Source organism: Podarcis cretensis, assembly GCF_951804945.1.
Source record: "Podarcis cretensis genome assembly, chromosome: 13".
In the NCBI taxonomy this organism is placed as follows: Eukaryota; Metazoa; Chordata; class Lepidosauria; order Squamata; family Lacertidae; genus Podarcis; species Podarcis cretensis.
In genome coordinates, this window is record NC_137182.1 from 55823105 (window position 1) to 55850809 (window position 27705).

Below are 27705 nucleotides of genomic sequence, written 5' to 3' on the forward strand. Positions count from 1 at the left end.
TTACAACAATGACAATCACGGTCTGGTCGCACACTGTGCATTTAATAGAAAGTTAAAACAACTGAAACTCTACCTTTTAAATGTAACGGTACAGCATTTCCTTTCACATTAATGGTATTTCAACATTAACTTGCATTAATGCAGCACAAGAGATGCAGCCAAATACTGCAGTTTGGGTTGTGTTGGGGTTTTTTTAATGTCCTAGCACAGCTATACTACCCATGTATTAACTGTTATCAGTGAGCAGTTCGAAAAGCTTTGTACTCTAGAGCTACTGGCTGCCATAAAATAGTTCAGGTTTGGGAGTTTGGGTTAAAAACAATTTTTTAGCAAGGTATTGTTGCCTGGTCTGTGGGTCACAGTACCCTTCTGAGATTGGAACAGTTGGTATGCAGTGAAAGCACCTGTGAATGCCTCGTGCAAAAGCTAATATTTGAAATATCCTATAAAGAGATTCCCTGCATTTCAGAAACATTTAAAAGCCTGGTGGTCATTGTGTTTATAGGGTCCCCCCCCCCAAATAAAACATTTTCAGTGTTTTAAATTCCATCCCAAACCACTGAGGATACAGAGCTTTGGGGCATGGTTGGAGTGTTTGGACTCGACATTCCATATTATTGCTAATGATTGCAGAATGCTGTTTCTCAACTCAGACTGGCTTTTGAGGTGGCTGTGAAGCAGTTCTAAGCCCCTTATCGTGAGCTTCTTGGAATCCATTTGGCCCCAGACAGGCAACAATTTACCCTCATGCAGAACAAGCAAAAATTCAATGAAACTTCTATCTCTTTTGCTCTGAGGCATCAAAAGGGGAACCTGGGAAATGGGAAACAGGGCTGGCTCCCTCCCTCGTCCTCCTCCTCCTCCTCCACCAGTTTGGTCTGCAGTGTGGCATGCTAGACACTTTGCAACAAAGACTTGGTCAGTCTCAGAAGCATTTATAATTCACGTTGGAGGTGAGAAGGAAGTAATGTGAGAGAAGTGAGGCATCAATGAGGGACCCCTTTGGCATCACATTTGCTGGAATGGGAAGATGCAGCAAACTCCCCCAGACAGATCTTGTCAAAGCAGAATAAGCATAACCCTGACTCTTTTGTAAGAAAAAGAAGGGCAAAATTTAAGTTATCCTTCTCAATGGATACAAGAGAATGGGGCGGGGAGGATGGGGGACAGATGGCTGCTGCTGAAAGGCCAAGCAAGAAGTTGCCTATTTGGGGAAGAGGTGTGTGGGAAGGAAAGAGCCCCCTCAGATCAGCCAGGTACTTTGTATGAATTCCAGCGTCCCAGAATGGTCTTTTACCAGACCTGAGAGCTGCAGGTGAGAGGGGAAAAGATTCCAGACTAGTGGAAGCTGCCTGGTGGGGTTTTCATTCCAAATAAACACGGCACTGCACACACCTACGCTATATGGGGAGGGAGGGAAGGAGGATGCAGAGCTAGATCCAAGCAAGGCCTCCTCTCTACTTCTTCTTCTGCATTACTATGGAAACACTCCTGATGTCTCCCATGGCAGTGGCTCCCCCTCTTATTTCCCCCGCCCCAGCCGACAGTGGAACATTTGCTGAGAGCAAACTCCCTCTAGACATGTGTGTGTGTGTGAAGCAAATAAGGTCACAGAATTGTTGCTAAAATAAAATAAACTTCCAAAGAACTAGGGGGAGTTGCTATGGGCAGGTCTTTTCGAGATATATACCCCTTCACTTTCTCCATCTCATTTCCCAGTTCCTGCCTGTTAATTCAGTATGCATGGATCAGCAGCAGCAGCAGCCTGCCATCTCCCGCCCGCCTACGCAGGCTATTAGTGCTTTGAGAAAGGTTTTCCTTCACACACACTCACACACATGCAAGCTCTGGCTACATACGCCATCAGGGTCATTCCTCCGACTGCAGTTTGAATCCCCTGTAGAAGCAGCCTACTGAGGCTTGGTACCTGTCCTGTGTAGCCATCGTGTAGGAGATCACAGGGCTTTCTTCAGGGATCCTCAGCTGCTCTCTCACAGTGGGGTTCCACTCCGGATACAGGACCTGCAATGGAAGCTAGCTGTTACTTGGGCAGGTTTCTGCCCCTGCCTCATCATAAGAAGAGCCCTGCTGGATCAGGCCAGTGGCCCATCTAGTGCAGCATCTTGTTCCTCACAGGTGACCCTGTGGGAAGTCAGCAAGCAGGACCCAATCACAAGAGCCCTTTCTTCCCACAAAGAACCCCCTGGGAAGAGAGGGAACATTCTTTTCTGAAGCCCAACTGACATGGACAAGAATCGACCAAATATGGATAACTAGAGGTCTGGCACCTAAGACGAGAAAGGTGGAAATCTGCCCAAAGACCTGCTCCGACCATAACGCTGTAAAGATGGACATGAGACTAATCCCAACCGGCTCCTTTAGATGGAAGATGAATGACAATCTATTTAGAGACCAGGAGATCACCAAAAAGGCCCAAAAAGTTTTGAAGGACTATTTTGAGATAAATTTGAACACCACGGTGGAAAAAAGAATCATCTGGGAGGCAAGTAAGGCGGTTATGAGGGGGTTTCTGATACAACAGAACGCTGTAAAGAAAAGAGCACAAAATGAGAAAAAAGACAAGATTTTGGAGAAAATTAAAGAATGTGAGAAGAAGTTAAGATTGAAACCGAAGTCAAAGGAGATTTTGAAAGAAATTAAATTTTACCAAGCACAATACTCCAAATTGATAAATCAGGAAGTGGAGTGGAAAGTCAAGTTAATGAAACAAAGATCATTCGACTCGGCAAATAAATGTGGAAAACTGCTAGCATGGCAGTTGAAAAAGAGACAAAAATTAAACACGATCACTAACCTAGAGATTGAAGGAAGAAATATTCAGAACCCTGTGGAGATTAGGAAGTGCTTCCAGAGATACTTTAAACAACTATATACTCAAGGGCCGCAAAATGAGGTTGAGATAGAACAATTTCTGATAAAGAATGGATTACCAACGTTGTCTCAAGAAAACAGATCAATCCTGAATTGTAAGATAACTTGACAAGAGATCGAAGTTGCCATTCAGAACATGCAACTGGGCAAATCTCCAGGGCCTGATGGGCTTACCTCCAAATATTATAAGATATTGAAAGACTACTTGATACATCCACTAATGGAGGTTTGCAATGAGATTATGGAGGGGAAAAAAGCACCGGAAACGTGGAAAGAAGCCTTCATCACATTGATACCTAAATCTGAATTGGAAAAGACACAACTTAAGAACTACCGCCCCATTTCCCTTCTAAATGTGGATTATAAAATTTTTGCAGACATTTTAGCAAACAGATTTAAAAAGGTTTTAAGTGAAGTGATCCATAAGGATCAGGCAGGCTTTCTCCCAGGAAGACATTTGTTTGCCAACACAAGGAACATTATTGATATTTTGGAACTCTTGCAAACAAATATTAATACAAGAGCAGTGTTAATATTTATAGATGCGGAGAAGGCCTTTGACAACATTTCTTGGAAGTTTATGAAGAAAAACCTGGAAGGGATGGGAGTGGGACGGGGATTTGAAAATGGGATAGATGCAATCTATTCAGAACAAAAGGCTAAATTGATAGTTAACAATGTGGTGACAGAAGAGTTTAAAATTGAAAAAGGAACACGACAAGGTTGCCCCATTTCCCCTCTGTTATTTATTTCGGTCCTGGAAGTGCTCTTGAATATGATTAGAGGGGACCGGTTGGTGGAAGGAATTCAGGTCGGAGCGAAGCAGTATAAACTTAAGGCTTTTGCAGATGACCTAGTTTTGACCCTACAGGAGCCAGAATCTAGAACGAAAAGGGCTTTACAATTGATTCAAGAGTTTGGTCGGGTGGCGGGATTTAAACTAAATAAACAAAAAACTAAGGTATTGGGGGAAAAAATGACAGTTTCAGAGTCAGAAAGGTTTCAGAAAGAGACAGAGTTAAACGTGGTTAAAAAAGTAAAATATCTAGCAAAGAATCTGAATTTATTTAAGGACAATTATGAAAAGTGTTGGTCAGAAATTAAGAGGGATTTAGAAAGCTGGTCAAGATTGAAACTTTCCTTGTTGGGCCGAATTGCTGCTATAAAAATGAACGTATTGCCAAGGATGTTGTTTTTGTTTCAGACTTTACAGATTGTGGATAAAATGGAGTGTTTCGGAAGGTGGCAAAGAGATATTTCTAAATTTGTCTGGCAGGGCAAAAAGCCCAGAATTAAGTTTAAAATATTAACTGATGCTAAAGAAAGAGGGGGGTTTGCCCTGCCAGACTTAAGGTTATATTATGAATCAGCAGCTTTCTGCTGGTTGAAAGATTGGCTGCTTCTCGAAAACACTGATGTTTTAGACTTGGAAGGATTTAACAATGCTTTTGGATGGCATGCGTATCTGTGGTATGACAAGGTTAAGATTCACAAGAATTTCAAGAACGATATTGTAAGGAAAGCAGTGTTTAATGTCTGGATAAAATATAAAGACTTATTAGAAAACAAGACCCCAAGGTGGTTATCACCTATGGAAGCTAAGGCTGTGAAAAGACCCAATATGGAGGTCAAATGGCCGAAATATTGGGAAATATTAGAAAGAGACGGAGACAACTGGAGATTGCTGAGTATGGAGAAACTTAAAGATAAAGTGTGAGATTGGTTACATTACGCTCAGATTAAAGAGGCTTTTAAATTGGATAAAAAGTTAGGATTCCAAGTGGAAAAATCGAAATTGGAAACAGAATTGTTAGAACCTAAGACTAAATTAGGGACGCAGGTGGCGCTGTGGGTTAAAGCCTCAGCGCCTAGGACTTGCCGATCGAAAGGTCGGCGGTTCGAATCCCTACGGCGGGGTGCGCTCCCGCTGCTCGGTCCCAGCGCCTGCCAACCTAGCAGTTCGAAAGCACCTCCGGGTGCAAGTAGATAAATAGGGACCGCTTACCAGCGGGAAGGTAAACGGCGTTTCCGTGTGCGGCTCTGGCTCGCCAGAGCAGCGATGTCACGCTGGCCATGTGACCCGGAAGTATCTCCGGACAGCGCTGGCCCCTGGCCTCTTGAGTGAGATGGGCGCACAACCCCAGAGTCTGTCAAGACTGGCCCGTATGGGCAGGGGTACCTTTACCTTTACCTTTAAGACTAAATTACTTTCAAGAATGTACAACTTGCTGCTGAGGTGGAATACACAGGATGAAACGGTCAAATCAGCTATGATAAAATGGGCACAGGACATTGGGTATAATATTATGTTTGCTGACTGGGAAAAGTTATGGACTACCGGTATGAAGTTTACGGCATGTAATGCCTTGAAAGAAAATATTATGAAAATGATATATAGGTGGTACATGACCCCAGTCAAGCTAGCTAAAATATATCACCTGCCAGATAATAAGTGTTGGAAATGCAAGGAAACTGAAGGAACATTCTTCCACCTCTGGTGGACTTGCCCTAGGGTTAAGGCCTTCTGGGAAATGATATATAATGAGCTGAAAAAGGTATTTAAGTATACCTTTCCTAAGAAACCAGAGGCCTTCCTTTTGGGCATTGTTGGCCAGAGGGTGTTAAAGAAGGACCAAACATTATTTATGTATGCAACAACAGCAGCAAGGATACTTGTCGCCAAACATTGGAAAACTCAAGATTTGCCCACGTTGGAAGAATGGCAGATGCAACTGATGGACTACATGGAGTTAGCAGAAATGACCGGCAGAATCCGAGATCTGGGAGAAGAAGCAGTGGAGGAGGATTGGAAGAAATTTAAGGACTATCTTCAAAAACACTGTAAATTATATGAGTGTTAAGAAGGATGAGAGATTTGAAAATAATAGGGCACCATAAAGTTAGCAGAAAAGATTATGAGAATGAGTGAATTTCATGAGAAAGATAAATTGTGAATGAATATCATATTAAAGAGGGACGCAGGTGGCGCTGTGGGTTAAAGCCTCAGCGCCTAGGACTTGCCGATCGAAAGGTCGGCGGTTCGAATCCCTGCGGCGGGGTGCGCTCCCGCTGCTCGGTCCCAGCGCCTGCCAACCTAGCAGTTCGAAAGCACCTCCGGGTGCAAGTAGATAAATAGGGACCGCTTACCAGCGGGAAGGTAAACGGCGTTTCCGTGTGCGGCTCTGGCTCGCCAGAGCAGCGATGTCACGCTGGCCACGTGACCCGGAAGTGTCTCCGGACAGCGCTGGCCCCTGGCCTCTTAAGTGAGATGGGCGCACAACCCCAGAGTCTGTCAAGACTGGCCCGTATGGGCAGGGGTACCTTTACCTTTACCTATCATGTTAAAACTAGGCATTGAAAATATTCTAAGTTATGGATAAAATATTGGAATTGTGTACAATAAGAATGAAAATAAGGTGATAAGTTGCTGGCTAAAGCTTTATTAACTTGGAATGTAGGAGCGAGAGACGTGAGGAAGTCCAAAAGGGAAAAATGAAGAAAAGATGGGTATTACAAGATGTATAATTTTATGTTTGTTTTATTCTTTGTTTGCTTTCTGTTTATTCTGTCTTTTTTTCTTTATTGTATTAACAAAATTCTTAATAAAAAAAATTATAAAAAAGAAAGAAAGAGCCCTTTCTTCCCTCCTAGGGTTTCCAGCAACTGCTTTTGACTGCCTCAAATTGTGGAGGCAGAGCATAGTCATCACGGCTAGTAGCCACTTGTGGTCCTCTCCTCCATCGCTCAGTGGAGTGGACTGCAGTAGGTTGAAGACAGCCAGAATAAAAGTATTACTTTGCACAGAATGAAGAGCAGATGTATGGAATCTGTTGCCATGAAATGCAGTGGTGGCACTGAAAGGGGCCTGGACAAAATCTTGCTGCACAGCCATCACAGCTGTCAATCACAATAGATATATACGCAAATACAAGTTGATGTGGTTGTGGGGAGGGACACAGCGGAGGGGCTGTAGTCTGCATCTCCCGTTTGCAGACTCCCCAGAGGCACCTGGCTGGCCACTCTGGGGAGCAGGATTCTGGGCTAGATGCACCTTTGGGTCTGATCCAGCAGATGTTCTTCTAGAATGGCAGAAAGCAGCTGCAAACCAACAACTCCTTTTAATTTAAGCACCACAACTAGGTGAGCTTTCCATACCTCTTCTACTTCACAGTGGGAAATCAAATAACTGGCCTTTCCCAACAAATGTTGACTTCTTGCAGTGATACAAACACAGGGGAAACTTGGCTGAATAAGGGAATTCAATGAACTTTAAGACTCAGCAAGCATCACTCAATGGAAGGTGCCAAGATTAATTACCATCACCTGGCAACTAAAAGCGACAAATAGTCCTAGCAGGGGAATGGTGGCTATCTGAAACCACCCACAGATTCTGCAGCCATCTCTCTCAGTTTATTTATTTTTTTATTGCATTTACACCCCCCCCCCCCTTTTTCTTCAAGGAGCTCAAGGTGGTAGCGTACATGGTTCTCCACCACCTCATTTAATCCCCACAGCAACAACCCTGTGAGGTAGGTTAGGCTGAAAGGCAGGGACTGGCCCAGGGTCACCCAGTGAGCTTCAAGACCAAGTGGAGTTTTGAACCCTGATCTCCCAGGTCCTAGTCAGCTATCTCTAACCACTGCACCATACTGGCTCAACCACAATGCAACTCTGGATGTCTCTAAACACCCACATGCCTTTTAATTCACCTAAAAGTGTGGCAGAACAAAGGCTACCTTCCCCTCCAGGAGCAGGAATCTCTCTGCTCATCCATGAAAGGAATTTCTCCACTTTTTAACTTTGCTCGGGTGGCGCTGCGGGTTAAACCACTGAGCCTAGGACTTGCTGATCAGTAGGTCGGTGGTTCGAATCCCCACGACGGGGTGAGCTCCCGTTGCTCAGTCCCTGCTCCTGCCAACCTAGCAGTTCGAAAGCACCTCAAAGTGCAAGTAGGTAAATAGGTACCACTCCGGCGAGAAGGTAAACGGTGTTTCCATGCGCTGCTCTGGTTCGCCAGAAGCGGCTTAGTCCTGCTGGCCACATGACCCGGAAGCTGTATGCTGGCTCCCTCGGCCAGTAAAGCGAGATGAGCGCTGCAACCCCAGAGTCGGTCACGACTGGACCTAATGATCAGGGGTCCCTTTAGTATTCCTTCCGGCTCTAACTCAGGGACAGGGAACCTCAAGAGTTGGGTTGAATGCCCCCCCCCATCTGGTCCTTAGGGCTCTCCCTATGCCATGCCCCTCCCCATGCCACACTTCCTCTCGCCAGCCACGCCCATCACTGGCTGTGCTCTGTGCCCTGCTTGACTGCTTTTGCCTGACAAGACAGTGTCCTTGGCCTGTGAGAATACATTTTGCTTTCCCTGGTGGAGAAATGGTGTGTGGGTCTATTCTGCCTCCTTGTGAGAGAAAGGATGTCGCAGGTGGTTCTGTTCCGATCATGAGAGAGGAGACCCAGAGGCAAGAGGCCCATTGCCGCACCATCTTTCTGGTGTGGGGAGCAGCTTGCACCCTTGTTTTCCGTGGCTTCGTAATTCTACCTTACCTGCGCCTGGCTGCATTCGCCAAAGACTGGGTGCTCTTCATAGAGCTGGAAAGCTGGATTCAGGATGCTGAAGGGGCTCCGGGCGTCTTCATCGTCATCATCATCATCATCATGGCACGTTACTTTTGTGGGCGAGTCGGCAGTTCCTCCTGCTCCTTCAGAGAATGGTTGGGGGACAAGCCCACCCCATTTAGCCTTTTTCAGCCTTTAAACAGAAAACAGGTATTTGCAAAGGCTGGAATGCTGACATTTAAGGCTTTTCCGGATTGCATATTTATCTTTGTGTGCAATCATTCCCTCGGTTATTATTACTCAGCTGCTGCATGGGATCCAGGCAAGTTTCCTCAAGGGAGTACTTCTGTTACAGGAAAACATATTCCAAGCATTCAACATGAAGTACTTTGCTCCTGGGAAAATGCAGTTTTCACCCCATCTCGGTGTTACCACGGCCATCAGGAATACAGTGTGTGCCGGTTTCACAGGAATTTTATATAAAATATTTATATGCCACCCTGCAATGGAGCTTCCAGGGTTGCTTACAAATACAAGATGAAATACATAGATAATATACAATAACCATAGCGATTCTTACTGGTCAGAGCCCAGACGTAGCTAGGGACAAGCAACACCGTTCCTCTTTCTATAACCACACTGTGTCTAAAGTTCTGTTTTTAAAACTTTAGTTTTTAAAACTTTAGAAGCTGAGTGCTTCCCCTCCCCTCGTCTAGCTTATGATAAGATGAGAGTTCACAAAGGGTTCTTAAACCATATAATAAGAAAATCCTTATATAAAACATGAATTATATATAAAGATCTGCTAGAACCTAAAATCCCTTGGTGGATCTCACCCATCGAAGCTGTGGAGGGTAAGAAGAAAAATATGAAGGGAAATTGGGCAACATATAAAATGCTATTAAAGGAAAAAATAATAAACTGAGACTAAAGGATTTTGAGGAAATTTGTATATATCTGATAGATTGGCTCCAGTATTTCCAACTTAATGAAAGATTAAGTGTAGACAAACAAAAAGGATTTGCTGGAAAAATATCAAAACTAGAGGAAAATCTAATCCAGCCTAAGGGAAAAATCTAACCCAGATGTATAACCTCCTCCTTGACTGGGAAGTCAAGGAGGATGAGGTAAAATCAATTATGATCCATTGGGCCCAGGACATCGGACATAATATATATATGAATGAATGAATGGGGAAGGCTGTGGAGAGAAGACATAAGGTTCACCGTATGTTATAATTTGAGACAAAACATAATGAAAACGTAATGCTGTACCAATGGTATTTGACCCCAGCCAAACTGGCCAAGATGTACAAGAAAAGCTCCAGGAGATGCAAAAAAGGGATTGGTACCTTTATGCACATGTGGTGGGATTGTGTGAAGATAAGAGAATTTTGGGACATACAACGAACTTAAAAAGATCTTTAAATTCTCGTTTCAAAAAAAAACCCTGAGCCTTTTTGTTAGGCATTATGTCCACTGATATACAAAACACCCACAGAGCCCTCTTTATGTAGGCAACCACAGCGGCCAGGACTTTAATAGCAAAAAATTGGAAAGGTGATGTAATCCCCCACAAAAACTGATTGGCAAGCAAAGATGATAGAATATTCAGAACTTGAAGGGTGACTGAGAGAATAAGAGGAAGTTCTAACCAGAAATTTAGTAAAGATTGGAGAATGTTCAAAGAATATCTTTAAAAGTACTGTAATAACACAACGTTCCTGACAGATTTGGATTGAATCTTGAAGTTTATGGAAATTATAAAGTAATTTCCCCCCTCCCCCGATAATTAACTGAAAAGATTAATAAAAATGAAGTGCGTATAGACTAGGCTTGACAACCATATGTCAGGAGTGCTCTGATGGTGTTTCCTGCTTGGCAGGGGGTTGGACTCGATGGCCCTTGTGGTCTCTTCCAACTCTATGATTCTATGATTCTAGTAAGGTATTAAAAAGCACAGTGAGGTGAATCAGAAGTTAATAGGGTATGTAATGTCAAATGAGGTGTTGTTAGTCAGTGTCTATGGTCTGTTTATGTTGTTTTTTTTGTTTTGTTTATGTTCTATGTAAATTGTTTTGTAATAAATAATAAAAAATATATTTTAAAAAACAAAAACAAAACAAAACATGTCTCTCCTTTATTGGTCTCTACAGCCACAGCAGGTGTGGTAGCTTTCCTAAAGTTTGACTTTGCCCACAAAGGTGCATTCCTCTGTTGTCTCCTGAGACAGACAGATGCCAACCAGCTCAGGTTTTGCAGTGCAACTTCGGCCCTTCCCAAGTTTGATTGTGCGATTCCCAGAGGTGTGTTCTCTACTTCTCTGCAGTCCAGACTCAAAGCAAGAGTACAACAGAGAAGGCCTGGCCAGGCTTTCATGATTTGGGGGTGGGATTCAATCACATACTGGCAAATTCAGGTTGTGCCATTGTGGTGGTTTTGGTGCGCTTGTACAGCAAACCCACTTCCTCTAAAGATCAGACTTTTTGCTATAAGGAAAATGACGAGGAAATGCAATGGAAATCGTGGGATAATGGTCCCTTTGACACAACACTGGCAAAGAAAATGTGCGCAGAGGAGGGCGGCCCAGTCTGGAAACTAAACCTTGTGAAAAATGGTTGAGGGAGTTGGGGATGTTTAGCCTGGAGAAGAGAAGACTGTGAGAGGATATGAATATATGAATATCTAATATCTGAAGGGCTATCGCATTGAAGAAGCAGTAAGCTTGTTTTCCAGAGGGTAGGAACCAATGGATTCAAATGACAAGAAAGGTAAACCTGAGGAAGAATTTTCTGGTGGCAAGAGCTGTTCAGCAGCAGAACTGACTCCCTCAGAAGCTGGCAGGCTCTCCCTCATCAGAGATTTCTAAACAGAGGTTGGATGGCCAAATGTCAGGAATTCTTTGAATTGCAGGGGGGGTGTGTGGAATAGACAACCACTGGGGTCTCTTCCAACTCTACATTTCTATGTATTAATAGCCAAACTTGTCAAATCCCTCTGTGTGAACAAATTAGGATGAATTATCAATAAACAGTTTGTCTGGAAGGGCCCTGGGACCCCAAGGGGACTCATAGAACCATGCTGAGTGATTCCCACCCCTGGCAGGTGACTAGGGTGTCAGAAGTTAACTTCCCGTTCATGACAAAAGGTCTGTTTCCTTACTCGTCCATGCTGCTTTGCCGCCGCCTCAGCTCCTCCAGATGATAGCAAACAGACAAGGCTCTGACATTTTCAAGTCTTTTTCGTTTTGGCCCCTTTCTCTTCTTCCGGCACAGCTCCTTGGGTGATGGGAGTTTCTGTGTGGTTGAAATAATCTGCCAGAGGAAAGGGTCTCTTTCGCCCTCACCAGGCCTTTGCACTACACAGCCAGATGTCTGAAGGGATAGAGAAAGCAAGAATTTGGCACTGGTTCATTCAATGACTTTACTATTTTGTGGTGGTGGTGATGATGACGATTGCAGAGGCAGAAATGGCCAAAGCTGGAATGTGCATCTTCAGTGGCAACTGGGCAGATTAATACTTCAGAGAACAAAGGGTTTTCACAAGCTTCTTTCTTTCTTGAAAATTTATTGCACCTACAACTTATATTTGATTTCTCTAAAATAAGTTTGCACTGATTAGCCAATTAGTCACACTAATCAATGAAAATCATTCCCATCAGCTAAGATGCAGCCTTTAATTAATTGTTCAGCAGATTTTCGCTATTTTTATTCCAAGTACTTATAAAAACTGCAGGTGGCTGGGTGCATCATTTTACAAGGAAGATAAGTATGCTTTGTTTATCTTGGAAGACATTGTTTTTCGCACATGCACATCTGTGCAGATCTAAATCAGTTGATTAATGATCAGTCAATGACTACCTGGCTGATTAAGAAAGTAGAATTTATTTAATCAAGTGGCAGTTCTAGTAATCTCACCTCAAAATGATATTGTGGAGCTGGGAAAGGTTCAGAAAGAGGCAGCCAAGCTGATCAAGGGAATGAGGTAGCTCTCCTTTTCAGGAAAGGTCGCAACCTTCAGGGACTTTTCAGTATGTAAATATTGGTGAGTAAGGCAGGATATGATAGAGGTGTATACAGTTATGCTTGGTGTGTGTAGGAAGTGAGCAGAGAGCAGTTATTTTCCCTCTCCCGTAAAGCAAGAGCCCCACAGGGAGCTCCAATGAAGCTGAATGTTGGGAGATTCAGAACAGACTAAGGCAACAGCTTCCTCTCAATTGTTGTTGTCATCGGCATCCATCTGTCTGGAGAGACAATGGAGTTCGCCTCCAGGGGTGAAGTCAAACTGCTGCGTCAGCAGCACTGAAGTGAACACCCCAGGGCACAAGTCTGGGCAGCATGTATGGAGGTCCTTGGCTGCCCAGATGACAAGACCTCCCTCTCGGCCTCACTGATGTGGTCCAAAGGAAAGCAGAACAAGATACTGGGCTGCAGGAGTTGCTAGAAGGAGGCGTACAAGGCACCATCCAACCATCTTAGGGACTCCACTCTGGATTTGTGTCAGGTTTACTCCTCAGCTTTTTCTTCTCCTGAAAATTTCCCACGAGGCAGTGGAGGTTTAGGGTCAGAGTTTTCCTTTTCCAAGATGGGCTCCCTTCCCAGACGGACAAGCTCCATTTGCCCTTCACTTCCCTCTACAGCACACCCTTCTTGGCCATTGGACCCGCTGTTGGACCCACCTGAGCCTGTTTTCACAGATTAGAGAACTGGGCCAAAACAAACAAGATGAATTTTAACAGGGAGAAATGTAAAGTATTGCACTTGGGCAAAAAAAATACAAGATGGCACAAATACAAGATGGGTGACACCTGGCTTGAGAGCAGTACATGTGAAAAGGATCTAGGAGTCTTGGTTGACCACAAACTTGACATGAGCCAACAGTGTGACGCGGCAGCTAAAAAAGCCAATGCAATTCTGGGCTGCATCAATAGGAGTATAGCATCTAGATCAAGGGAACGCAGGGACGCAGGTGGCGCTGTGGGTTAAAGCCTCAGCGCCTAGGGCTTGCCGATCGAAAGGTCGGTGGTTCGAATCCCTGCGGCGGGGTGCGCTCCCACTGCTCGGTCCCAGCGCCTGCCAACCTAGCAGTTCGAAAGCACCTCCGGGTGCAAGTAGATAAATAGGGACCGCTTACCAGCGGGAAGGTAAACGGCGTTTCCGTGTGCGGCTCTGGCTCGCCAGAGCAGCGATGTCACGCTGGCCACGTGACCCGGAAGTGTCTCCGGACAGCGCTGGCCCCCGGCCTCTTGAGTGAGATGGGCGCACAACCCCAGAGTCTGTCAAGACTGGCCCGTACGGGCAGGGGTACCTTTACCTTTACCTTTTATTCTGCTCTGGTCAGACCTCACCTGGAGTACTGTGTCCAGTTCTGGGCACCACAGTTCAAGAAGGACACGGACAAACTGGAACGTGTCCAGAGGAGGGCAACCAAAATGGTCAAAGGCCTGGAAACGATGCCTTATGAGGAACGGCTAAGGGAGCTGGGCATGTTTAGCCTGGAGAAGAGGAGGTTAAGGGGTGATATGATAGCCATGTTCAAATATATAAAAGGATGTCGCATAGAGGAGGGAGAAAGGTTGTTTTCTGCTGCTCCAGAGAAGCGGACACGGAGCAATGGCTCCAAACTACAAGAAAGAAGATTCCACCTAAACATTAGGAAGAACTTCCTGACAGTAAGAGCTGTTTGACAGTGGAATTTGCTGCCCAGGAGTGTGGTGGAGTCTCCTTCTTTGGAGGTCTTTAAGCAGAGGCTTGACAACCATATGTCAGGAGTGCTCTGATGGTGTTTCCTGCTTGGCAGGGGGTTGGACTCGATGGCCCTTGTGGTCTCTTCCAACTCTATGTTTCTATGATTCTATGATTCACATGCAGGAGAAGCCCCTAATTCACTGAAGGTTTGAGACCCACTGGCTATCCTCACCTGGTTTAGCCGGCCAGTCAAAGCCGTTTCTGGGGTGTGGCCGCTGTTGCCTGATGACAGCTTCCAGGCGAGAGCTGAGTGTAGGGTGAGGCCCAAGGTGGACAAACGACCCCAGAAAGAGCATGACGTGTTCCCCACCAGATAAACTTAAACTAGCAACGGCCGTCTACGTGGACAGCCCTCAAAGGGATTTGTGAAGGATAAGGTGATCAAGTCTACTAGTCATGTGTACCACCTCCAATATCAGAACAGTCTGCCTCAGAGAATGCCTGTTGCTGGGCAACATGAGTGGGTGAATGCCACTGCGCTCTGCGGGGGACTGATGGAGTTCGCCCCCTTCTGTACAGTTGCCACCTGCCCGCTCCTTTCAGGAGGCCTCAATCAGCCCCCTCCAACTGGGCCTTTCAGAGGCAGTTCTGGACTGCCCTCAGATGGGCTTGCGCTAGCCCATTGGGCAAGGAGAAGCCAGGGTGGTGCTAATGAGCCCGAGGAAAGGGAGGAGGGAGGAAGCCAGTTTACATTCCCTTCTGAATGGGAAAGAGGAGAGGAAAATATCCCTGTAAAGACAGTGCACCCAAAGCAAAACTTTCTGGGGAGAACTTTCCCCAGAGGCTCACCTTAAAAACCTCAGGCAATCAATCAATATATATTGAGGACACAGACTGTTTGTGCCATGGTTTTGTTCCCTGGTGTGAGACCCCAGTGCCTCATTCAGAAGCAAGTTTCTGGGGTGTGTGGCGGGAGGGGGGGTTCTCCCTGTGCCAGCTAACCTGCCAGCCCTCGACCTAATGAGCTCAGTTTCACTCGGCCAAGAGCATCCCTAATTAGCAACAGCCAGTGAGCTAAGTGTGAGGAAATCATAACACTTGGAGATACAGCCGTGCATGTCGGAAGATAATTAATCCGAAGGAGCATAAGTGAGGAGAAAAGCTCCAAGAAATGCATCTCAATAAATATTTATGGCTGTGTTTATTTATTTGTGGTGTTATTTTTTTTTTTTTAAATATTCACCTACTTCAAGAGAAAGCTTATTTAAGGGGCGGTGGTGGTGGTGAGTGGCAATTCAAGAAACCTGTTCTTATTGCCCATATGTACTTAGCCACAGCTAAGTACATAGGACAGAAAATGGCAAGCAGAAGGAACGTGGCATTGAAAATGTGCTTTGTCCTGGGGCTTTTGTTCTCAGGAGTGATTGCTTCCTACCTCCTCCTCCCAAGGAAATTGGAAGTGCAAAAGGCTGCCAGGAATGTCCCACCCCTTCAATGAGAATAGGGGGTTTTTTTTGGGGGGGGGGGGAGCTACCATGATTTGAATTAGAATTGCAAAGCAATCAATCTTTTTTTCTCTCTTAATGTTTAAAAGGTGGCAGTGCTGTCACACACCCAAAACATGAGAAATTGCCATACGGTATCATTTTTGTGTTATTCCTGTAACTGTGGGGGAAGCCAGGAATGTTGTTTGCAAGATGAATGTAAGAGGGAACAGGTTTCGGAGCGGAGAGGCAGACTGAGGTGAAGCAGCCTCTTACTCAGCCTCATCGAACAGAGCAAGGCGTGAGGAGAATCTGTACTCTCTAAGGTGGGAAAAGTGACATCACTGTCAGGAACTGGCTCACAACAAGAAGCAAGAGGACGTCGCCTGCGGCCTTTTGGACAGGGAGGGCAAGACACCCTTGCCAGCCCCAGCCCTCCCTTCTAAAAAGAGGGAACTGGGAACTTTATGCTTGGTCCACCTTTTCCAATTGTTGCAGGAACCCCCCCACCCCAATCATTCTGTTTGTATAAACTTCACACACACACACACACGCCACATTTCTGTTATAAATTCATAGAAAAATAGAAAATCAATCATACATCGGATTTGCACTGTTTCATTTTATTTTTACTCCATATGACAAGAACTAACAAAGGGGGGTGACTTAGTCCTGGTCAGCCATAATCCCTTCACTGTCTCAGCACATACACAGGAGCCCTGCCCATGCCAACCCTGATGATCCCAGACAGAAGACAATCAAGATCACAAAGAACTTGCATATGGGAGTGGATTCAACATGGACTGAAACAAAGGACACTGATCAGATCTTCCCTCAGGGGGCAGGAAACTGCAAACTCCCCTTTGTCTCCTGGAAGTTCCTGGAAGTGACCCAGGGGGAGGGGGGAAAGGAGGAACCAGCCAGGTGACAAGACACTCAAGTTACCACCAACTCCTCCCTCAACTCCTCCTTTCTGTAATGTATGCATGATGTTTCTGGGGGTGGGCTAGACCTAGAGGAGGGGAATTTCAAAAGTTTTTATAAGACCTTGCACACTATTCTTCTGGGTCTTTCCTCTCTCCTGCACGTGAGGGGAATACCCTGTTGCAACAGTTCAATAAAGGCCAAGCCTACAGGCTGCTGTTTTGCTCCAAGTTATCCTGGTTGGTGTCTTTGTTTTGTCCAAGGGAGCCCTCGGATTTTTCCGGTAACACAATCCAACATAAGAACATAAGAAAAGCCTGCTAGATCAGGCCAGAGAGTGCACTAGGTTGCCATTAGTCCAGGATGCTGGCCACCTAGGTGCCTGTGGGAAACCTGCAAGCGGGATTAGAGCAGAAGAGCAACTCTCACTTGCTCAGTTTCCAGCAACTCGTATGTGGAAGCATCGCTGCCTCTGACTGTGGGGGTAAAACACAACGATTGTGGCTAGTAGCCATCGATAGCCCTCTCTTCCTCCATGAATATGTCTCATCCTCTTTTAAAGCCATCCAGGTTGGTGGCTGTCACTGCTTACTGTGGGAGGGCAAGTTCCCGTGCCTGTCTCCAGAACAGGCACAGGAGCTTGAGCACATTGTGGGAAGATGGCATCGTCGCTGGCACAGCCCCTTTGGGTGAGTTATGGCTGTGTGTGCAGCCTGGTTCTCTGCATTTCCCCCTTCTCTCCTGGGCTGAGAGGGTATAAGATACGGCAGCTGTTCTGCTGGTGGAGCAGCAAGGTATCTCCACCCCCAGCGTAATTTGCGTGCAGGATTGCTCAGTGTGTCTGGAATGCTCCACGTAAAATTACCTTCCATCTTTTCTGCAGTGCACACACTCCCGCTGGAAAGGTTTCAGGTTCCACAGAGCAAATGAGGTTTGCAAAGGGAAGTACACACACACACACACAGCTGAGCTCACTAATCAGGGCAAACTCTATTTGCATTTTCCTATTTTTACATGGGGCATTAGTTCCGCAGGAAAGAAGCAAATGATTTCAAAGGAAGCCTCATCTTGCCATCCATGAAAACTTACCAGCAGGGACGGTGCCTCGTTATATTCTTCCATCCAGCAGGAGCTGAAAGATAAATGTGCAACTAAGTATCACTGGCTTTTACTTCAAAATGCCTCTTATATATTACATTCATAACTCGGGAGCTGGGGGATGCAACTCCTTGGCAGTTGACAAGCACAGAAATGGGTTGACGCTATGTGCACAGAATCCAAATTTCACTAAACAGAGGCTGACTGTTCTGAATAGGTACATTTGTATAATTTGTTTATTTTTTAATAAGTGCTTGGCTCCTGCTAACCACAGGGATGGTCAAGGAACTATGCAGAACACTAACTTTTAACTTATATTTTGCCCTGGGTTCCTTTGGGAGGAAGAGTGGGGCATAATTTTAACAAACAAATAAATAAAGCCTATCTTCCTCTGCCCATCTCCAGCTCACACCAGCAGTCAATGCTCACATGTCTCCAAACACATATATTCATACCAATAAGGACCAAAAAACTTGAGTGTTGATGCTGTGTGGGCCCCTCCACCCTATGTTCAGGTTGTATATATGTGTCAATAAATCCATATATCCCAAAGACACCACAGTCTCTGATGGCCTCCAATCCAAGGAAACCGAAACCTGGGTAAGTGCAGCAACCCCTGGAGTTTGTCGCTGCTCAGAGATTGGAGTAGCGCATAACAGCACTATTAAATCCTGGCTGCTTTTTCAGAGTATTGCAACTTTGATATTGCAGCTCAGTGGCTGCCCTGGCAAACGGATCAGAATTTGCAAAGGCATTTGCATGCGCTTTGCACATTCCTCTTCTCTCCTTGATGACTTAAGTAGCTGACTGTTTCAGGGGGGTAGCCCAAAGTGCAATGATATGCTGACATAAACAACATTTTGTATTGAGTTATGGACCAGCGGTGGTGGGGGCAATGGAGGGGAATTAGTAAAAAAAAAAAAAAAAAAGCTCTCCTGAAAGGATTGTGTCTGTATTTTGGACCATTATGCACAGTACTGTGTGTGTTACCCTGGTTGTTGGCTGAGACCATCCCAAATGTTGCTATTTGAACAGTCGGAGCTGGCAGCCTCTGCTTCTACTTCTTGTTGGTATCTGCTGACTATCTTGGACTGTCTTGAAAAGGAGAAAGAGCAGATTACATCACACGTAAGCATAGACCATCACAAACATTTCATTGGCAATTCAAAGCATGGATTCCAACAACTTACCTGCTTGCTGCGTTTAAATTTCACCAAGTCATGACTATTATGACTTTGATGGGAACCCCTCCAAATCTGCATCCTTTTCTGCAGAGATGCATAGCTAGGGGCATATCATTGCTGTAAAAGGAACTTGAGAAAGGCTGTGCTGGCATTGCAGGGGCAGAAAACGCAAGTTCCTTTTGGAAAATATCAGCTCACCTTTCAGGTTCAGCTAGCGCAGGATGATGAGATAACCAAGCAGATCATATATATTTTCCAAGCATCCTCACAACCTTTGTATGTACTAGCCTAACGGCTTGTTAAGAGTTAACAACTAAATGCAAGGAGCGTTCCAGCCCAGCAGATCTTAGAAATATATACGAGGAAGACTTTGGAACATATTCATTCCTCAGAGGATGGGCCGTGTCTCATTGTTCCTCCATGCCTTGCCAATTTCCTACTTGCCCCCAGCACTCTTTGAAGTTAACAAATTAATATTTAATTTATGTGAGTTTATATAGAAGCTGCTTGTTTAATTGCTACTTACCCAACCTCTTTTTTTTATTACAGCACTGGATGTTGATTAAAAAAAAAAAAAGAAACTGAAACCATTTGCCAACAGACACTGAAATAGTTCATGATCAAACGGCTTCAGGGCTTCAGAGAGATGTAGGAGAAGCCTCCTCCTAGACCTCCTCCTAAACCTTTTTAGGTCAACGCCTCCCTGGTTCCATAAACTCACCTCCCATGTCCCAGACCCTATAAAAAGCATTATTCAGAAGAGCAGTTTGCACAACCCACCACCAAGGAAGGTAGTAACACAATGGAATTCAAAACAGTAATGGGAATGATTCATAGAATCCTAGAGTTGGAAGAGACCCCAAGGGCCATGGAGTCCAACCCCCTGCCAAGCAGGAAACACCATCAGAGCACTCCTGACATATGGTTGTCAAGCCTCTGCTTAAAGACCTCCAAAGAAGGAGACTCCACCACACTCCTTGGCAGCAAATTCCACTGTCAAACAGCTCTTACTGTCAGGAAGTTCTTCCTAATGTTTAGGTGGAATCTTCTTTCTTGTAGTTTGGAGCCAGTGCTCCGTGTCCGCTTCTCTGGAGCAGCAGAAAACATCCTTTCTCCCTCCTCTATGTGACATCCTTTTATATATTGGAACATGGCTATCATATCACCCCTTAACCTCCTCTTCTCCAGGCTAAACATGCCCAGCTCCCTTAGCCGTTCCTCATAAGGCATCGTTTCCAGGACTTTGACCATTTTGGTTGCCCTCCTCTGGACACGTTCCAGTTTGTCCGTGTCCTTCTTGAACTGTGGTGCCCAGAACTGGACACAGTACTCCAGGTGAGGTCATGTTGTTACGCAGCTGCCTTGTCTTATACTTCCTGGTTGTCCTGCAGTTGTGTTCTAAGCTATAAATCAAGCACTACTAGGAGTTGATTCTCTTTATTTCCCGCTGTATTTCTTATCAATTAAAAAATATGGTGTAAAAAAAATGGTTTATTCTGAAAGTGTGGCCCAGAGGAGAAGAAGAAGAGAGAACCACTGCCCTAGACCATCACTGAGGTACCAGTACCCCATTTGATATGTTCTGAGCATAGGTGCCAACTCTCTGGGGCCCTGGGTGCCCAAGCACCCACAAAATTCCCCACGAAAGGAATGGGCACCCTCAAATTTCAAGGCCATGCATGCTGCATGGCACCCATGGCCTCCACAGTTGTGGTGCCAAGCTGGCACTCCTGGTTCTGAAGTATACCATGGAGACTGGTGGGGGGTGGTGCCCCATTTGCCCTGGTAGACCAGCTGGAGGAGGAGACTCTTGAGAGTCCCATGGACTGCAAGAAGACCAAACCTCTCCATTCTGAAGGAAATCAGCCCTGAGTGCTCACTGGAAGGACAGATCCTGAAGCTGAGGCTCCAAGACTTTGGCCACCTCAGGAGAAGAGAAGACTCCTTGGAAAATACCCTGAGGTTGGGAAAGATGGAGGGCACCCGGCTTCTTCTTCTCAAGATTGTTAGGCTGTTCTTCTAGGCACTGTTTAACATCCCTCCCCCCTCGCTTTTAAGCCAAATTATTCTACATTTCTACATCGCCTGATGTATGTAACACAGACTGCAGATCTCAAGGCTGTGCAGAAGTAAAGCTGAATTGAAAAATCCTCAGTAAGGAAACCATCTCAGAGAGCAAGACATTTCACAGATTTTTCCAGCATCTCAAAAACACAACGGCAACCTTTATACAAAATGAGAGGCTATTCTTAGCCTCCAGGAGAAAAATAGGGGTTATTGAGGATTATTCTGATTCCTGTAAATACCTCCACATCTCCCAATTCAATTTCTCTCTGCCACCTGCTGGTAACTTTTGCCTACGGCTTCTTATTTACACTTTCCCAAATTGCTGTTTTATCACTTCCACACCCTGCTAAATAAAGCTGCAGCAGCAGGACTTCCTGCAGAGCTGGTGTGATGACCTCACTGGATAAAGTTTTTAAAGGCTAACTTCTCCCTCTTGCAGTCCTAACTTCATTATCTAACTCTTGCCTTGCCCAGTCATTCGCAGCCGTGAGTCAGCCCAGCCTACACTCGATGGGGTTGCCCTCCCACTGAAGGAGCAGCTTCACAGCTTGGGGTCCTTCTGTATCCACTCTGTCCCCGGAGGCTCAGGTAGTAGCCTCAGGCCAGGGCTGCAAGCACCTTTTACTAACCGCAGCTGGTTCAACAGCAATGGCTGTTCCTCGGCTGGGGAAGCCTTGACGCAGCAGATCATGTGTCGATTGCTTCAAGACTCTATGCGAGGCATCCTTCACGCTTGATCCAGAAGCTGCAGTTGGTGCAGGATGCTGCAGCACGATTGCTGATGAGAAGGAGGCCTTGTTAGCATCTAACACTTGTGCTGGCACCAGGGCCAAGTTCAAGGTGTTGCTATTAGTATATAAAGCCCTTAACAACTTGGGACAAGCTTACTTATGAGCTTGTCTGAACCCATGAGTGCCTAATTGGCAGAACTGGTGCTACTACAGGTGCCACACAATGCCTGTTCCACATTAGTAAGAACTTGACCGTTAAGTGTGGCAGCACCTGCACTTTGGAACTCCCTGCCTCATGACACCAAGCAGGTGCCTTCACTGTACAGCATTCCTGTTGAGGTAAACCTACCTACCAGATATCTAGAAAGCTGACATAATTTTAATCTGCTTTGATTTTATAACTTTTGTATGTGTTAAAAGTAGGGTTGAGGTTTTTTTTATTGCTTTTATTGTTTTATCTTTTGTAAACTGCTTTGAGATTTATTTATTTTTACAATCAACCAGTGCATCTTATGAAATAAATAAAATAAATAAATTCTATTTTATGAAATAACTAAAATAAAGTTTCAGTTACAGATGGGTAGCCGTGTTGGTCTGCCATAGTCAAAACAAAATAAAAAAATTCCTTCCAGTAGCACCTTAAAGACCAACTAAGTTAGTTCTTGGTATGAGCTTTCGTGTGCATGCACACTTCTTCAGATACACATCTGAAGAAGTGTGCATGCACACGAAAGCTCATACCAACAACTAACTTAGTTGGTCTTTAAGGTGCTACTGGGAGGAATTTTTTTATTTTGTTTTAAAATAAAGTTTGTGAAACAAAATAAAGAAATAAGTTCATATTCATTGTCGATATTGGGCAGGCACTTTTACAACACTGTTTCAGACACCTGCTTAAAAACTTCAATCCATTTGGTTTGCAAACTACAGTTGGGACAAACTGTGGCTTGGTGTTACACCTGAACTAATAAACTATGGTATGGGGAGGGTTCTCTATCCTTGGAGACCACTTCTGAGAATAGTATCTGGGGATTTTCATCTTAGAGAAAGCAAGGGAAGTGGGAAAGTACCCAAACCAATCTGTGACCCTGCCTTTATATATATATAAAAGGATGTCACATAGAGGAGGGAGAAAGGTTGTTTTCTGCTGCTCCAGAGAAGCGGACACGGAGCAATGGATCCAAACTACAAGAAAGAAGATTCCACCTAAACATTAGGAAGAACTTCCTGACAGTAAGAGCTGTTTGACAGTGGAATTTGCTGCCAAGGAGTGTGGTGGAGTCTCCTTCTTTGGAGGTCTTTAAGCAGAGGCTTGACAACCATATGTCAGGAGTGCTCTGATGGTGTTTCCTGCTTGGCAGGGGGTTGGACTCCATGGCCCTTGGGGTCTCTTCCAACTCTATGATTCTATGTTTCTTTAGCTGGATCAGGCCAATGGCCCATCTAGTCCAGCATCCTGTTCTCACAGGATCTGAGCACGAGAACAACTCTCCCCTCCTGCGGCTTCCAGCAATTGGCCTCAAATTGTGGAGGCGGAACATAGCCATCCTGGCTAGAAGCCATTGCCTGCCCTCTCCTCCTCTACGGATTTGTCCAATCCTTTTTTAAAGCCATCCAAATTGGTGCCCATTGCTGCCTCCCCAGGCAGTGAGTTCCATAGTTTAACAATGTGCACCACTTGAATGTCAATTTGTCAAAGCGCACACGGCACATCGCACATGTCTTCTCCCTTTTCCTTTCCTTTTTTAAATGTACGTATCTCTGTGGCAAACGCAAGAAACCTACTTAACAAAGGGCATGAAAGAAGTGCTGCTCTCTCCTTCCATAGTGCGACCGGCTGGTTTAAAGCCTTGAGGATCTGCTCTTCCGTTCTCCCACGTCTGACTCGCAACGACACTTTCTGTCCTCTTGTCAGTTATCCTGGAAGGAATCGCAACCATCTGTGAGTCACACACGTAAGACACAAAACCGGCACTTCATTCCTCTATGATTTTCACCGTATACAGGGCTATTCCTTGGTGTACAACACAATAAGAGCTTGGTTGCAGGATGAGGCCAAAAAATTAATTTGGTCCAGCACCCTTTTCTCACAACGGCCAAGCAGATACCCCAAAATGGAAGCCTGAGCACGAGAACCACTTGTGACTCCAAGTAACTGGGTCTCAGAGGAATGTGGCCTGTCTGGGACTTATGTTCACATGTGTTGGGGGTGCAAATATGTACAATTTCTTTTGGCAAAGGGTGTTTAAGGAGATAAAAGAAACCACTGGGTTAAAGCTGACCAAAAGTCCAGAGGTAGCATTGTTATCGATTTACGATGGGGTGGAAGGTTCGCAGGCTAGCAAGGACTTGCTCACAAATTGATTGATGGCTGCACGAGTTCAATCAATCAATCAATCAATCAATCAAACAAACAAACAAACAAACAAACAAACAAACAAACCTTTATTGCATTAGCATACAGCCATAGCAGGATAAAACAAACTAAAAATGGTATAGACAAGCAACCAAACAAGATTCAAAACGATATTGCACGAGTTATTACAGCTAGGAAGTGGAAGGGGCAAGGGGAATATAAAATGGAAGAATGAAATAAAGAGGTGTGGGATTTAGCTATTAATAGCATGCACTATTAAGGTAAGACGGGGAATAAGCAGAAGAAATGATTTTGAGGAGATATGGAAAGTATTTGTAGAATTTGTGCTGTTAAAGCGGAAAGGGGGACAAACCATCACAAGAGGTGTTGAAATTTTGGGAGGTTGGATAGTTACAATGGAATGGTCTCGGGGGGTGTGTGTGTGCATATTTTTATTTGTTTATTATTTTTATTTGTAATAATAATAATAATAGAAAAAGAAAAGTGGCCTTATTTATTAGCCATGAATTTGTCAGAATAGGTGGCCATTGCTACACTTTTTGGGAGCAGATTCTATCGTTTATATGTTACAAGACACAGTTTGGAAAGCTCTGCTATTATTATTATTATTATTATTATTATTTATATACCACCCTATACCCAGGGGTCTCAGGGCGGTTCACAGAATAAAATGGTTTTTGCGACCCAAATAACATAGCTACTACCCTGTGCACAATGACAGCAGCATGGATATTGTATTCCCAAGGATGGAAAGAAGGAGAGGTTCCAACAAAGGAAGATTGGCTTTTGAAAATGATGGAGTACGTGGAACTGGAAAGATTAACAGAAAAGATGGGAGACCAAAATGCCAAAGAAATCCTTGAGGACCGGAAACCTTTTATTGACTATTTAAAGAACTGTTACAGCAAGATGAAAATGTGAGCAGGACTTGAAATATGAGCAACAGCGTGAATTATTAAGATAAATAGGTTAAATTGTATGTAATTAATAGTATAGGCAAAATATGCACCATTTTAAGTTAATATGGAAACCGTGGAAGGGGAGGACAGGAAGTCAAAGGAGAAAGTAACTTACTAGTTTATGTTAAAATGTGTAAAGCTCTTTTTTCTTTGTGAAAAATTAATAAATGATATTTTTTTTAAAAAAACACCATAGCTACTACCTTCCTCCTGTGAGGATTTAATGTTAAATCTGAACTATTAATAGGAAGATGACCTGTCCCAATGTATAAAATATGCCCCGTTCCCCTTTGGTGATACCTCAGTGAAATTATTGTTAGAGAATTATTTATTATCGCAATGGAACAGTTACATTATGGGTGGCGGTTGTTTTTTGTAGGGCATCCTGTTGAAGGTAACCCCAATAAACACCCATCTATGGCAACCGCCTGACGCCTCACGACATGACCACCACCGCCATTTTTTTAAGCAAAGACTTTTTCAAGAAAATCCTGCTTCATTTTCTTGCCTGTTACCTTTGCCCAAGGCAAATAACCTTTTTCTACCCCTCACTTCACCCTCACTGTGACAAATCCCTAAAGGCAAATATTTTCTTCATGGAAGCAGTTTTCCCTGTCCAAAAAAATACTGCACTACGGTCTCTTCATGTTGATTTTTCTCCTCATGCTAATAATGTCTGACAGGATGGTCATTCACTCCATAGATAGATAGATAGATAAATAGATGTCAATAGATAAATATAGATAGATGATAGATAGATAGATAGATAGATAGATAGATAGATAGATATAGATAGAGTCAAGCATATTTTTTTGGCGATGTCTCTCAAGTATGCTAAAGGTACAAAGGTTACTCCATTTTGTGTTGGCCCAATTTCCCTCACAGATTTCCCTCAGGCTGCTCAAAAGAGGGAGGCGGGAAAAGGCGGGAAAAATGAAAGGCGCTGGATATTGGCTGTGGGAAGAGATAGAAAACAAGGCAAACTGCTTTTTGGGGGGAAACATGAGGGACTTAAGTGAGAAAGATCAGGAAATTAAAGGATGTGGGGGTGACAGGAAAAACATGGTTCAAGGGGGAAAATGGGGCATGTCTTTGTGGGGTGGGACAGCGGCTAAAATCTCTTTTTGCCTCTCTCCTTGGCTAGCTCCTCCTCAGTCAAATATTCCCCATATTTCCCCTCAGAACAGACCGAAGGAACTGCTTGCAATATGTGCTGTAATTATAAGCAGAGGGGGGACATTTTGGGTTGTGGGGGTAAAGGAAGGTGGGGAGAAAGTGAGGGAAATGGAGGCTGTGGAAAGGAAGAGGGAAAAAGAATGGCTGGAGTGGAAGGAGGAGAAACAAAAAAGAAGTGTGTGTGGCGGCCAAATTGTTAGGGGAAAAGGCTGAGGGGCAACTTTTACCGAACAGTAGGGAAGGGGCAGTTTGTTCTCAAATATGTAGGAAAAAGTGAAGGAAACAGAGGCCGCCATGGAGAGGATGAGGGAAACAATGGGGGCCGTTATTCTCCTCAGATATGTAAGAGAAAACAGCCCTAAACGAGGGACTAACAAGATTGCTGCTGGTCAGGCAAATGGAAGAAGTAATCAGTCAGATTATGTATGGGTAGTTTTCTAGGCTGAAGCCTAGCAATGGAGGAGTTTTGGTTTTGTATTTCGGGCTCGAGGACATTCGTACCCCGTTCCCTGCGCCCTCAGAGAATTCTGGGGACTGTAGTCTGTCCGAGGTGACTGGGAACAGCAGCTCCCTGAGGCCTGAACTACAACCCCCAGAATTCTTTGAGGCAGATCTCCCCTGCCCCTTTGGTCCTCACAACAACCCTGCGAGGCAGGTGAGGCTGAGAGATGAGGAGCGGCCAAAGGTCACACACTGAGCTTCATGGCCGAGTGAGGAGGATCCAAACTCTGGCCTCCCAGAGTTTTAATTGTAAAATTAAGGAATGTTAGAAAGATGTTGGAATGGAATGATGTGGTTTTAGCAGAAAAGATATAAAGGATTAAGTAAAAATAATTTGGTGAAAGAAGAGAATGCAAAATCACAATATAATTAAGATAAACTATTAAGACAAAAACAAAGCAGGAAAGGATTTGCTGAAATATTTAAATGAATTAGAATACAAAAATGGGAGGTGTGAGGAGGTCAAGGAAGTAAGTGAATGAAAGTATGTGATGTAAAGGTTTGATTTGTTTTTCTTTTTTTTCAATTGTTTGTATTTTTTCTGTCCTTTCTATTTTTCTATTTTTCTTTTTTCTCTTTGTAATTTTTAAAATTTGAATGAATATTATTTTAAAACAAACAAACAAAAAACAAACAAACTCTGGCCTCCCAGGTCCTAGTCCAAGACCCTCACCATTATACCAAAATGGCTCTCCAATATGCTCTCAGGCTTTGCATGAAGATGCTTAGGAAATGTGGAGTGTTTCCCCCCCAGAGTGGCAAGTGTGTAGGGACAAGATCCCCCACACAGTTTGCATTTCAGGGGGTTGGACTAGATGAACCTAGATGACCCTTCTAGCTGTACAGTTATACATTCCTAGGATTTAGGCTGGACTGGATGAATCCCTAGCCGGAATTAAGATTGCCGGAAGAAATATCAACAACCTCAGATATGCAGATGACACAACCTTGATGGCAGAAAGTGAGGAGGAATTAAAGAACCTTTTATTGAGGGTGAAAGAGGAGAGTGCAAAATATGGTCTGAAGCTCAACATCAAAAAAACGAAGATCATGGCCACTGGTCCCAT

The 27705-nt window shown here is 44.4% G+C and overlaps 1 protein-coding gene across 4 annotated transcripts; it reads right to left on the bottom strand.

The window, feature by feature from the left end:
* Window positions 1–21: 21 nt before the first annotated feature.
* INCA1 (inhibitor of CDK, cyclin A1 interacting protein 1) lies at window positions 22–27705 on the bottom strand (the record flags this gene model as incomplete). 4 transcript variants are annotated; one of them, XM_079952113.1, is made up of 7 exons in its annotated part: window positions 22–2022; window positions 8440–8644; window positions 11613–11824; window positions 17635–17677; window positions 18634–18738; window positions 23411–23545; window positions 27620–27705. In XM_079952113.1, the coding sequence occupies 7 exons, from the start codon at window positions 27703–27705 to the stop codon at window positions 1870–1872; spliced, it is 939 nt and encodes a 312-aa protein (XP_079808239.1). In that variant the 3' UTR covers window positions 22–1869. The 4 variants fall into 4 exon arrangements, with proteins under 4 accessions (XP_079808239.1, XP_079808240.1, XP_079808241.1 ...); XM_079952114.1 differs by lacking the exon at window positions 27620–27705 and adding an exon at window positions 25598–25671; XM_079952115.1 differs by lacking the exon at window positions 27620–27705 and adding an exon at window positions 25314–25360.